The sequence below is a fragment of the Camelus dromedarius genome, chromosome Y (assembly GCF_036321535.1).
Source record: "Camelus dromedarius isolate mCamDro1 chromosome Y, mCamDro1.pat, whole genome shotgun sequence".
Lineage (NCBI taxonomy): Eukaryota > Metazoa > Chordata > Mammalia > Artiodactyla > Camelidae > Camelus > Camelus dromedarius.
In genome coordinates, this window is record NC_087473.1 from 4,959,897 (window position 1) to 4,973,545 (window position 13,649).

At 33.3% G+C, this 13,649-nt stretch overlaps 1 protein-coding gene across 1 annotated transcript in view; it reads right to left on the reverse strand.

Moving 5' to 3' along the window:
* LOC135320327 (cullin-4B-like) overlaps positions 1–13,649 on the reverse strand; it is an 83,241-nt gene that overhangs the window by 20,878 nt on the left and 48,714 nt on the right. Inside the window, 2 exon segments of the mRNA XM_064483430.1 lie at positions 12,575–12,747; positions 12,815–12,920. Of these exon segments, the coding sequence (XP_064339500.1) occupies positions 12,575–12,747; positions 12,815–12,920 (279 nt within the window).

Consider the following 13,649-nt stretch of genomic DNA (forward strand, 5'->3'; position numbering starts at 1 on the left):
AATGTCCACTGAACAGCAGCAGAATACACCTTCTTCACAATTCTACATGGAATATTCAATAGGATACATCATACATTTGTTCATAGTAAAAATGTAATTAAAATAATGAAATGATGCCAAATAGTTTTTTCAAACACATTGCTTCCTGATTTCAAATTATATTACAAATCTGTAACAATCAAAACACTATGAAAATAAAGTCAATAACAGGATATAAAGCTGCAAAATTCACATATGTAGAGAAATTAATAAACAATACAGTCATGAAAAATCAAGGAGCCAAATCAGAAAAAAGGAAAATAAAAATAGCATGAAACAAAAATAGAAACATAAAGTGCCAAAATGTCAAGATGCAGCAAAAGCAGTATTAAGATAGTTTAGCGACAGATGCTTATACCGAAAAAAGGGAAATATCTCAAATAAGCAATCTAACTTGGCACTCCAATGAACTAGAAAAGCAAGAACATATTAAGACCAAAGTTAACAGAGTACGGAGATAAAGATTTTAGAAGAAATAAATAAAACAGAAAATAATACAAACAAAGAGAAGATCAAGAATCTAAGGGCTCAATTTTTTAAAACATAAAATGAACAACCCTTTAAAGCTAAACATACCAAGAAAAAAACAGAGGGTTCAAATAAATAATACTATATATTAAATAAGATATTACAATGGACACCAAAAAACACAAATGACTGTAAGAGACTACGATGAACAATTATGCACCAACAAATTGGAAAACTAGAAGATACTAAACATTCCTAGAAACATACAATCAACCTCAATGAACCAGAAAACCTGAACAAATTAGTAGTAAGGATACCAAGTTAGCAACAGAAAACCTCTCAACACAGAAAGACCAAGATCACAGGGCTTCACTGGTGAAAATTACTGATCATTGAAAGAACTAAGGTCAATTTTCTCACTCTTCCAAAAACTGAAGTGGAGGGAATACGCCCCTATTTTATTTTTAAAAGCCTGTGTTACCATTATATTAAAGGCAGAAGAGGCACCACAAGAAAAGAAAACTACAGGAAAATATCCTTGATGAATGTGCAAAAATTCTCAACCAAATGTTAGCAAAATGTCATACAGTATGCTCTGGCTGTATTAGTCTTGGAACACAAGAATAGGTCAAAATACAGAAATCAATAATTGCCATAGAAAACATTAATAGAATAAAAAATAAAAATTATATAATAATTGCAATAGATTCTGAAAAAGCATCTGATAATATTCAATATCCTTTCATATTTAAAACTCTCAATACTGTGTATACCTGAATGTATAAGGAACAGTTATAACAATCCCACAACATCACAGCTTTCAAGTTTGAAATCTTTTACTCTATGATCAGAACAAGACAAGGATGCCCACGTTTACCATCCTTGTCAACATAATGTTGGAAGTCACAGAGAAATCAGGTAAGAAAAAACTAACAAATGTAATCCAAAGCAGAAATAGGAATAAAACTGTCTTCTTTGCCAATGACCTTCCTTACATGTAGAAAATCCTGAAATCTCCATGAAAACAATTACTAGAACTAGTCAACAAATTCAGTAAAGTTGCAGGATGTAAAATCAAAAACAAAAATTATTACACTCCCATTCACTAAAAAGAATTATTAGAAAAAGAAATAAAAGAAATCACACACTATCAGACCAACCAGAAAAATTAAATGCAAAAATAACTGAAATAGCTGAAGGAAAAGAGAGAAATAGTCTATTTTAAGAAACAATAGTTGAGAACATCCCAAATCTTGGGTAGGGAATGAATGTACAAGTTCATGAAATTAACAGAACATCCTTTTATCTCAATGCACAGAAACTACAGACCAAGAGATAATGGAATAATACACTCAAAGTTTTAAAAGATGAAAATTGCCAGCCAAGAATATTTAATTGGGCAGAGTTATCCTCCAGATAGGAAGGAGAAATAAAGACATCCTCAGAGAAACAAAGCTGAGGGGAGGAGGGCTCAACACCCTCAAGGATGCTGAAAGGAATTCTTTAGGCTGACATGAAAATGCTAGTTACACAAAAACATATGAAAGTTCTTAAAACTCAAGTAAGGTGAAATTAGAATAAAAAAAAACTGTAGTTCTATACTAGAATACTGTGTTAACCACTTAATGACAGCCTAAATGTCAAAGGAAACAGCATTAAAAATACCATAGCTACTATAATTTATTAATGAATTCACAGCATAAAAGAAGTAAATCGTGACATTAATAATATAAAAGCATAAGTGAAAAGGGTAGAACCTTCACAGGCAAATAAAGATAAGCTGCTACAAGCATAAAAAGAACTAGTTTAACTGTAAGATATTTTACATAAGACATGATAACCACAAAAGCAAATATCCGTAATATAGTCATGTAACATAAAAGAGGCAAATGGAACATATCACCAGAAAAAAAAAAAAAAAAACTCCAATTATAAAGTTAGAGACAGAGGGAAAAGAAATAATCAATTAACAACAACCAAAAGACAAACAATAATACGGCAGAAATAAGTATTTACATATCAATAATAACTCTATAAGTAAATGGATTGAATTCACCAACCAGATGGCTCAGAATGGCTAGGTATTAAAAAAAAAACAAACAACCCAGCTATACGTTGCCTACAGGAGACAAATTTCAGCTCTAAAAACACACATGGACCCAAAGTGAAGGGATGGAAGAAAATATTCCATGCAAGTGGAAACTTAAAGCTATATATTTATATTAGACAAAAGAAATTTCAAGCAAAAAACTGTAACAAAAGACAAAGTTCATTATATAATGAAAAAGGTCAGTGCATAAAGAAAATACAACAATCATAAAAATATATGCACTCAACACTGGAGCACTGAAATACATTGAGGACAATAAAACGAGCATAGGAGACTTCAACCTCCTACTTACAGCAATGAACAGGAAATCTAGACAGAACACCAATAAGAAAACATTGGAATTTAACTATAGTTTAGAAGAAATGGATTTAACAGACACACATAGGGTATTCATCCCACAGCAGCGGAATATATGTTCTTTTACAGTGAACAGGAGAGATCCCCAGGAAAGACTGTATGACAGAAAACAAAACAAATGTTTGCAAATTAAGAAAAATTTAAATAATATCAGCTATCTTTTATAATCATCATTGTATAAAATTAGGAATCAAAAATGAGAGAAAAGCTGGAAAACCTACAGATGCGCAGAAAGTAAAAATAAGCTTCTCAACAACCAATGTGTCAAAAGAAATCAAAAGGGAAATTTAAAAATTTTCTCAAAACAAATGTCGTAATTTCTAGGATGCAGCAAAAGCAGTTCTGAGGGGAAAGTTTATAGTGATAGATGCATATATTAAGAAATTAGAAAGATACACAGGCTCATAAAAGAGTACCATGGACAATGACATGCCAACAAATGAAATACTACGGAAGAAAGAAATAAGTCGCTAGAAATACACAGCCTACCCAGACTGAATCAGGAAAGAATAAGGAATCTGAGGAGAACAGTAATGAGTAAAGACACTGAATCAGTAATCAAAAGCTTCTCAACACAGAAAACCCCTGGACCAGACAGCCTGTCCAATACAGTCAAAGAAAATTTAACACCAAACCTTCTCAACACTTGCAGAAAAACTGAGGATGAAGAAACTCTTCGAAACACAGTGTATGAGGCCAGCATTGCACTTACTTTAAAAAAAGCCAGGTAAGAAAACAACAAGACAAACTATAGAGTGATAACCGTGATGAGTACAGATGCAAACGTTCTCAAGAAAATATTAGGAAGCCATGTTCAAAACCACACTAAAGGGATTTTACACCTTGACCAAGTTGGATTTAACTCGAATATGCAAAGACGGTTGACCAGATGATACTCAATGAATGTATTAATAAAATGAAACATAAGAGAGAGATAAAGATGGCGGAGTAAGAGGACATTAACTCCCCTACAACATACCAAATACATATCACATGTGGAACAATTCTGCATGAAAACTGGAAACTGGCAGAAGGACTCCTGCATAACTCAGATTGTAAGAAAAGATATACATGTATTAGTGTATGACAAGAAAAAAATCAGTTTAATCATATGCCCCTAGAGGCAGACTAAGAGAACAAGAGAGTTTGCATGCGTGGACACCTGCCTTGGTGAGTGAGCACGCCAAGCCAATCAATGACTGGAAACATCAGTCCTGGAGCCCTACATGTAAGACACAAGTACCCCTGGCTAGTTGGAAGACCACTGAAACAGACAAAAAGGGAACAGAAGCCTGAACTCTGTGAGGATCATGTGGGTACTAACTTACCTATAGACGGGTAGACAGAGGTCTGACCTGGTGGCTGCCAGATTCCCATAACCACTTTACCTCGCTTATCAGCTCAAGTCAAGTGAATGTCCAAGGCCTGTTTAATCCATGCCACAGTTTGGCAGCAGATCTAGCAGTGTTAGGTCCTGGGAATAGATTTTACCTGGGGATGTTGAGGCAACCCACCTACAGGTGGAGCCTAGACGTGATGGTGGAAGCCATTGTTGGCACTTACTCAAGCAGGACCCCAGAAGCAGCCCAGATCTCTGATGGCAGTGTGGCAACAGGGTTTCCTGTGGCCACCTCACTGTGCACCCACTCACAAGCCTAGTAAACACTTAGCCAAGTTCACTCCATGGTGGAGCACAGCACTAGATCTAGGGCAGACAAGACAAAAGAAATGATGCATTCCATGGTCTTTATCTGAACAGAGCCACAGACACCTACACTGGCAGAACATCATACTCTGCAAGTTCACAAGCTCCATTTGTTTCAGCACTTCCCTTCTTTGGGGCAAAGATCCTGGTGTGAGAGGAAGGAAAAATACACACTTAAAGGAAACAGAGCCAGATCAAGCCTGATCATCAGGGCTTCTGGTCTAGCAACTCGGGGTCAGACCCCAACACTGACAGGGTGGTGATGGCCACTGAACAGGGAGGAAGCCCTGCCCTTACACCCTACACAGGCTTTATGTCTTCCGTCTCCAGCTTCAGCCCCTACAAAGGTGCTAGATGCTAGCATACTTTGAGGAAAGAAGTGACTGGCATTGACATCAAGCCAGCCTTCCCAACAAAGGTATTGGTCACACACAGTCTACATGGTTGCTCCCATATAAGAACACCCCTTTCAAGACCATAACATATAAATGTTTTACCTAAATTCATTAACATGGAGAAAATTAAGTAAACTGAGAAGGCAGAGTAACTAACTGAAAGAGCAAGGAAAAAACCTTGAAAAAATAAACAGAAATTAAAAAAATATGACAATGAATACATGTATCTTCATGTATAACTGAAAAATTGTGCTCTACACTAGAATTTGACACAACATTGCAGATTATTTCTCAAACACTTAAAGAATGCATCAACATTAAATCCACCATACAAGAAATGTTGAAGAGTCTTCTCTAAATGTGAAGGAAGTAAGAATCTCTAGGAAAAGGAAAACCCCAATAGCAAAGGCAGACATACAGTAGGAATTGAAGATCACTAAAATATGCCATTATGTAAATTAAAAGACAAAATATTGTAAAAGCAACTATAACTACAATAAATTAAGGTATAAGCCTGAAGATGTAAAATAGTACATCAAAAACAAAATATTGGGGAGGGAACTAAATACTGTAAATCATTTTAGACTATATCTGAACTTAAATGACTACAGTTATTTAGATATAATTATAGGTAAATGTATACAAACTCCAAGGTAATCACAAATCAAAAATGTACGGTATACAGGAAAGAAAAGTGATAGCCTAAATAGCTATCAACAAAAAGAATACAAATAACACATGTTGGTGAGGATGCGAAGAACTGAGAACTCTTGTACACTATTGATGGGAATGTCAACTGGTGCAGCCTCTATGGAATATAATACAGAGAGTTACCCCCAAAACTAAAAATAGAACTACCATATGATCTATCAATTACACTCCTGGGTATATATCTGGAACAAACAAAAACACTACTTTGAAAAGATACATGCACCTCAATGTTCATACCATAGCTGAGAAAATAGAAGCAACCCAAGTGCCCATTTACAGATAAATGGATAAAGAAAATGTGGAGCTAAGACAGATGAAATGTGGATGAATAGACAAAAAGATGAACAGATGAAGAGACAGATGGACAGACAGACAGGTAGATCTTAGATCTAAATCTGGATGTTTAATGGATTATTACTCAGTCACAAAAAAGAATGAAATTTGAAGCACTGCGGATGGGCCTAGAGAATTTTATGGTAAGGTAAACAAGTCAAAGACCAGTATTTTTTATCACTTATTTATGGTTTCTAAAAACAGCAAAAGTGAATGTATACACAAAACTGAAACAGATTTACAGATATAGAAAACAAACTTATAGTTACCAGAGTGTCTGGAGAAAGAAGGAGGTAGGGACAAAGTAGGGTTATGGGATTAAGAGATATAAACCACTATGTATAAAACAGATAAGCAACAAGGATATATTATATAACAGGGGATTAGAGCCATTACATTGTAATAATACATAATGGAGTGTATTCTGCAAAATAATTAAATAGTACCTCTACTCCTCAAATATATTGTACATACACCACCTCAATAAAAAATAAAATTAAATAAAATTAAACTTTACTTGTTTTCTTAGAGGAAAGTAAAACAAAATAAAAATCTCATGATCATCTGAATATATAGATGAATATATAGAAATATATTTAGAATATATAGAATATATAGGAAAAGCATTTGACAAAACACAACGTTCATTCATGATAAAAACTCTCAATGGAATAGATGTGGAAGGGACACAACTCAAGTTAATTAGGGCAGTATCCAACAAAACCACAGGTAACATAACCCACAATGGAGAAAAACTGAAAACTTTTTCTACGATATCAGAGATAAAACATTGTACATGTACATGAAAACATGCTCCACATCACTAATCATCAGGGGAATATAAATCAAAACCACAATGAGATATCACCTCTTATTGTTAGAAAGGCTATCAACAAAACGCTAACAAATAACAAGTGGTGGTGAAGATGTGCAGAAAAGAACCCTGTGCACTATTTGTGCGTTGCAAACTGGTTCAACCACTATTGAAAACAGTAGAAAGGTTCCCCAAATAATTAAAACTAGAACTACCATATGACCTAGCAATTCTACCTCTGTGTATCTGAAGATGATGAAATCAATAACTTAAAGAGATAACTATACTGCATATTTATTATGACATTATTCTCAATCACCAAGTATTAGACAACCTAATTGGCCACTGACAGATAAACATATAAAGAAAATGAAAAGTATATAAATAAAATGGAATCGTATTCAGCCAAAAAATAAGAGAGGAAATTCTACAATACACAACACGAACCTTGAAGGTGTTATGCTAAGCCATAAGCATAAGTCAGACAGAGAAGGGCAAATAGCATATCATCTCTCTGATATTTAAAATCTGCAAACATCAAACTGATAGAGAAACATGGTGGCCAACAGGGGGTAAAGTAGGCAGGAATGGGTCAATTGTACAAATTTTGTTACTAGATGAGTATAAGATGAAGTATATAGCATAGTGATTATAGTTAGCAGTATCGTACTGTGTACTTGCACACTGCTATGGGAGTGGAGATATATGTTCTAACCACAGCAACAATAATACAATGAATTATGAGGCACTAGTTGTGTTAACTAACCTCACTGTCCTACTGTGGTAAATATTTTACAATATATACACGTATCCAGTTATCACATTGTACCCCTTAAACTGGCAAACTTACATGCCAATTATATCTCAAGCTGGAAAAAATATTTTTAAGTGAAGTATAAAACCCACCTGATCATTTCAACGGTAGAAGAAAAAGCATCTGATGTGAATCAACACACTTTTTTGATTAAAACACACACACACACAAAACAAACTAAGGGGTAGGAGCATACTACTTCAACATAATGGGAGGTCTCATTTTAAAAGCCTAGTAATATTATACTCAATGGCAAAAGACTCAGAAGGTTTTGCTGTAAGATCAGAGAAAGCTACAATTGCACCCCTCACACCACTTCTATTAACACAGTACTGGAAGTCCTAGCCAAAGCAATTAGGGAGAAAATAAATAAAAGGCACCCAAATAAGAAAGGAATAAGGAAAAAGATCTCTGTTCACAATGACATTATATTTCACATAGGAAATCCTGAAAAATACATACAAGAAAACCTGTTAACATTCATCAACTGAATGAAGAAAAATTTCTGCATACAATCAACACACAAAAATCAGCTGCACTGATACATACTAACAATGAACAATTAAGAAGGAAATTAAGAAAATAATCATACCTTCAAAAATACTAGAAAAACAAATTCAACAACACATTAAAAGAAACAAATACCATGACCGGGTAGAATTTATTCATGGGATGAAGGACTTTTCACCACAAACAATCAATGTGATATGCCACATTAACATAATGAAGGATTTAAAAAACATGATTATCCCATGAAATGCACAAAAAAAGCACTGAAAAAAATTAATAACTTTTTGTAGTAAAAACAAAATACTCTAAAAAGATGAAGTCTACGAAGAATATAACCCCACACAATAAAATCCTACAGCTAGCATCTGAAACTTTGCGAGCTTTTCCTCTAATATCTGGATGAAGGCAGGTATGTTCATTCTTACCTCTCCTTTGCAACAAACTAGAAGTCCTAGTTAGAACAATTAGAGGGAGAAAAAATAATAATTAAACATATCTGAATCAGGTAAGAAGAAGCCTATGTCTGTTTGGAGATGGTATCCTATACAAAGAAAATACTAAAAATTTCACACAGAAAAAAATTATTAATGTGAATTCTGTAAAGTTGCAGGTACAAAATCCACCTACAAAGAGTAGTTTCATTTCTAAACATTGTAACAGTAACCTAAACAAGAAGGAAATGAAGAAAACAATTCTATTAAGACATCAAAAAGAATAAAATAGTGACGACTGAACAACTCCCATTTAAAAAAGACTTGTGTACTGAAAACTACAAAATATTGACAAATATATCTGAAAAAAAAAAAAAAACCTAAAAACACCCACAAATGGAAAGACATGCCCTGCCCATGGACTGTAAGGTATAATATTAAGAAGTCCATATTATCCAAAATGATCTTCAGATTCAGATTTTAAAATCTCTAGCAAAATCAAAATGGAATTTTTAAAAGAAACATTTAAAAATTCTTTTAAAAATTTTGGAACCTGGAAAAACACTGAATAGTCAAAACAATAAAGAATAAGATACAAGTATGACTCTCCGTGTCTTCAGAATATATGACAAAATTGTAGTAATCAAAATTGCATGCTACTAGAGTGAAAAAGACATACAGACCAGCAAAACAAGAAGAGACCCCAGATAAGCCAAAGCATCTATGGTCAACTAACCTACAGTAAAGATGTCAAGAATACACAATAAGGAAGAGATAACCTTTTCAATATATGGGTATTGGGCGAGTTAAGTATTCACATACAAAAGAATGAAACTAGACCCTTATCTCATACCATATATAAAATCAACACAAAACAGATTAAAGATTTAAAACCATAAACACTTAAACACTGAAATAAAAATGGGGGATATTCCTCTAGACTTTGATTCTTTGGATATGACAATAAAAGCACAGACAAAAATGGAAAACATAGACACACTGTAAAGGTTATATCAAACTAAAAAGCTTTTGCTCAGAAAAGAAACAGTAAGACAAAAAGGCAGTCTATGAAGTAAGATATCTGCAGATAATATATCTAATTGGAGATTAATATCTTAAATATATAAGGAACTTCCACAACTCACACTAAACAAAAATTAAGCCAATTAAATCACAGGCAGAGAATCTATATGGACATTTCCCAAAGAAGACATTCAAATATCCAAAAGATTTATACAGTTGTTCAACATCACTAATTACCAGGAAAATGCAAACAAAAACATACCTATTAGGATGGCTATTATCAAAAGACAAAAAACAAACCAGAAAACCTACAAAGAACAGTTATGCTTGGGATGTGGATTAAAGGCAATCCTTATACCCTGTTCTTGGGAATGTAAATTGGTGCAGCCACCATGGAAAACTGAAATTTGGATCAAAGAGATGTCTGGACTCTGATGTTTATTACAGCACTATTCGTGATAGCTAATACACAGAAAAACCTAAATGTCCACTGGTGAGTGAATGGAAAACAAAATGTGGTATATACACAGTGATATATCGTGTAGGCTTAATAAAAAGGAAGAAATCCTGTCACTTGTGGAAACATGGATGGGCCTGAAGGACAGCAGGCTAAGTAATATAAGCCAGACACAAAAAGAATTTATACTGAATGAGCTTATTTATATTTGGAATCAAACACACAGAAGCTAGGAATGGAATGGTGGTTGTCAAGGGGCGGGGGAGGAGGATGGAAGGGGTTGGCCAATGGATGAAAAGTTTCAAATATGCAAGATGAATAAACTCCAGATACTGAATATAGAGCAAGGTGAATACATTTAACAGTATGGTGCTGTAAGTTTGAAATCTACTGAGAGTGTAATCTTAAGTGTTCTCAGTAACACCTTCAAAAATGCTAACTATATAAGATGGGATATATCAACTTGCTTTATTATAGCAATTATTTCACAACGCATATTTATAGCAAAACATCAAGCTGTACCTCTTAAATTATAGAATTTTAATTGACAATTATACCTAAGAAAAATGGAGGAAGAAAGAAAAAACTAAACCTTCTCACAGTAGCATCAAGTTTAAAAAACATACTTTGAAGTTAAACTAATAAAGCAGATGAAGGATCTACACTAAAAAAAAAATACTGAAAAACATTTAAAAGACATGAATAAATGGGAAGCCATCCATGCACTAGAAAACATAATATTGTTAAGACACTAATAATACCCAAAGTGATCTACAGATATTATAAAACCCCCAACAAAATCCTAAAATAATTTTTTTACAGAAATACAAAACCATTTTCAAACTAATATGAACCTCAAAATACTTTGAAAACTCATTTTAATATTATATTTAAAAAGGACAGTTAGATGACTCATACTGTAACTTCAAAACATATCATAAAGCTATGGTAAAACAGTGTGGTACTATTATAAATGCAGAGAAATACAGACCATACATAGAAACAGAGGGTCAGGAAAACACCTTGCATATGAGGTCAAATGATTTTCAATAAGGGCTCAAGGACCGCTCAATCTAAAAAAAAACAGTTGCTTCAAAAGTGGCTGGGAAAGTAGACATTACTTGCAAGATAATAAAGGTGGACTTTATCTTAACCTATATATAAAAATTAACTCAACTGGATTAAAAACAAAACTCCAAAACTATGAAACTCTTAGAAGAAAACATAAGGTAAAAGCTTCATGACACTGCATTTAGCAATAAATATTTCTTGACAATGATATCAAAAGCACACGTAAAACAAAATAGACACAAGAGACTACATTAAACTTAAATCTTTTGTGCAACAAAGGATACATAAACAGAGTGAAAAGAAACCCTACTGAGTGGGAAAACATTTGCAAATCATGTACAAATAAGAGGTTAATGTCCCAGAATTTATAAAAATTCCTAGAATCCAACAAACTATAAGCCAAATAACCCAGATTTTAAATGAGTAAAATACCTGAATAAAAGTTTTTGCAAAGATGATATGCAAATGGTCAGTAGCTTTTAAGAGATGCTCAGCATCACTAATCATCACAGAAATGCCTATCAAAATGCCAGTGAGAGAACACTTCACACTAGTTAAATGGCTACTATCCAAAAAAAAAAAAAAAAAAAAAGCAGGAAAGAACAAATCTTGCCAAGAGTATATAGAACAATAGGAATATTTGTGCAATAGTGAAGAAACTATAAAGAAGTAAAACTGCTGTGGAAAAAAGTACGGTACCTTCTTCAAAAAAATAAAAGTTTCCATATGATGTGGCACACCCACTCTAGGCCAAAAGAGCTAAAGCCAGGGTCTCAAAGAAGTACTTGCATACTCAATAATCAAAAGGTGGAAGCAACCCAAATGCTCATTGATGGATGAACTGGTAAACAAAATACATTTTCATATAATGAAATACTTATTCAGCTACAAATGGAAGGGAATCCTGTTACATGCTAAATCCCATATATGAAATTTGAGTTAAGCTAATTTGGAAATAGATCAGTCACAAAAAGACAAACCCATTACAGGTCCGCATATATGAGGTATCTAAATTAATCAAATTTATAGAAACAGAAAGTAGAAATTCTGTTTACCAAGGGTGGGACCAAGAGGAAAAAGAGAAGCTGTTGTTAAAGAAAATAGATATGCTCTTTTTTAAGATGAAAAAGTTCTGATCATCTGTTGCACTACAATGTGGATATATTTAACAGAACTGAACTATACACTTCAAAATAGGATGATAAATTTTACGTCTTCTTACTACAACAACAACAAAAAACACCATTCCAATTACTGCCAATTTCCCCCCAAATAACTTGGTAACAGATGTCAGAAAAGTATAATAGAAATAATAGGATGAAGAAAAAACAAATACCGTTTCTTTCATTTGTATCTGATTGATCTTTATCTTGAAGCATTTGTGTTTGAATTCCTCATTACACAAAAATTTGTCACCATCTTCCACATCTCTGCCCTTCAGATTTTTGATGAGAACTTTAGCTCTGCCACAAGCTAATGACTGTAAGGTTCTTCTCAGTTCTCTATCCTCTGAATGAGAAAAAATATTTAGCATGTTGTTCTATAGCAGATATAAACAATTACAAACAATACTCACCTAGTGCAGTAGTCATCTTAATTTCTTCTAAGCTGAAATGATCTCCTTCATTAAACATCAACAGCACCAACGTTTGGAGAAGAGATACCTGAAGTTCTTTTCTGCCCTGCTAAAAACAATATTGCATTAATTTCTTATAGAAAAAATAATAATCTACTGATGACTCAAGTATGATTTTAGCTACATATAAATACACTTTGTATTTAAGAAATTATTATAATTTGAAACATTAAGTTCAATGGGGATCAAAACGGAGCTAAAAGTGTCAGCTTATCAACATAAAATAGAATTTACTGTTTGCATAGATAAAGAAGTGCACTTTCTACTTTAAACCTGACAACACATTAGATACAAAAGCAAATACAACTTAAGTTTTGTGTAACCATCTACTTATCATCAAGATACTCCCAATAGCAGCTCAAGGTAAACAACTCTCCCAACTGCTTTTCCAGCTACCATTCACAGATAGTAACTTTGAAGAAATAAATACTCCAAACGTTAACCCTACTTTACAATACAGTGGCAGAAATTTACTTGAATTGACTAGACACATTTAAATGTTAGACTTGAGAGAGTAAAGCATGGTCTTGTTGGTCTTGGCAGAACATTTTTGGATATGACATCAAAAAGACAAGAGCAAAAACAAGCAAGTGAGACTATAGCAAACTAAAAATTTCTGCACAACAAAAGAAATTCAACAAAATGAACGGTAACCTTACAAAATGAAAATATTTACAAATTACCTAAATAATAAGGGGTTAATACTCAAAATATATAAAGAACTTAACATCAAACCCCCCCAAAATTCAATTAAAATATCAGCAAAAGACCTGAA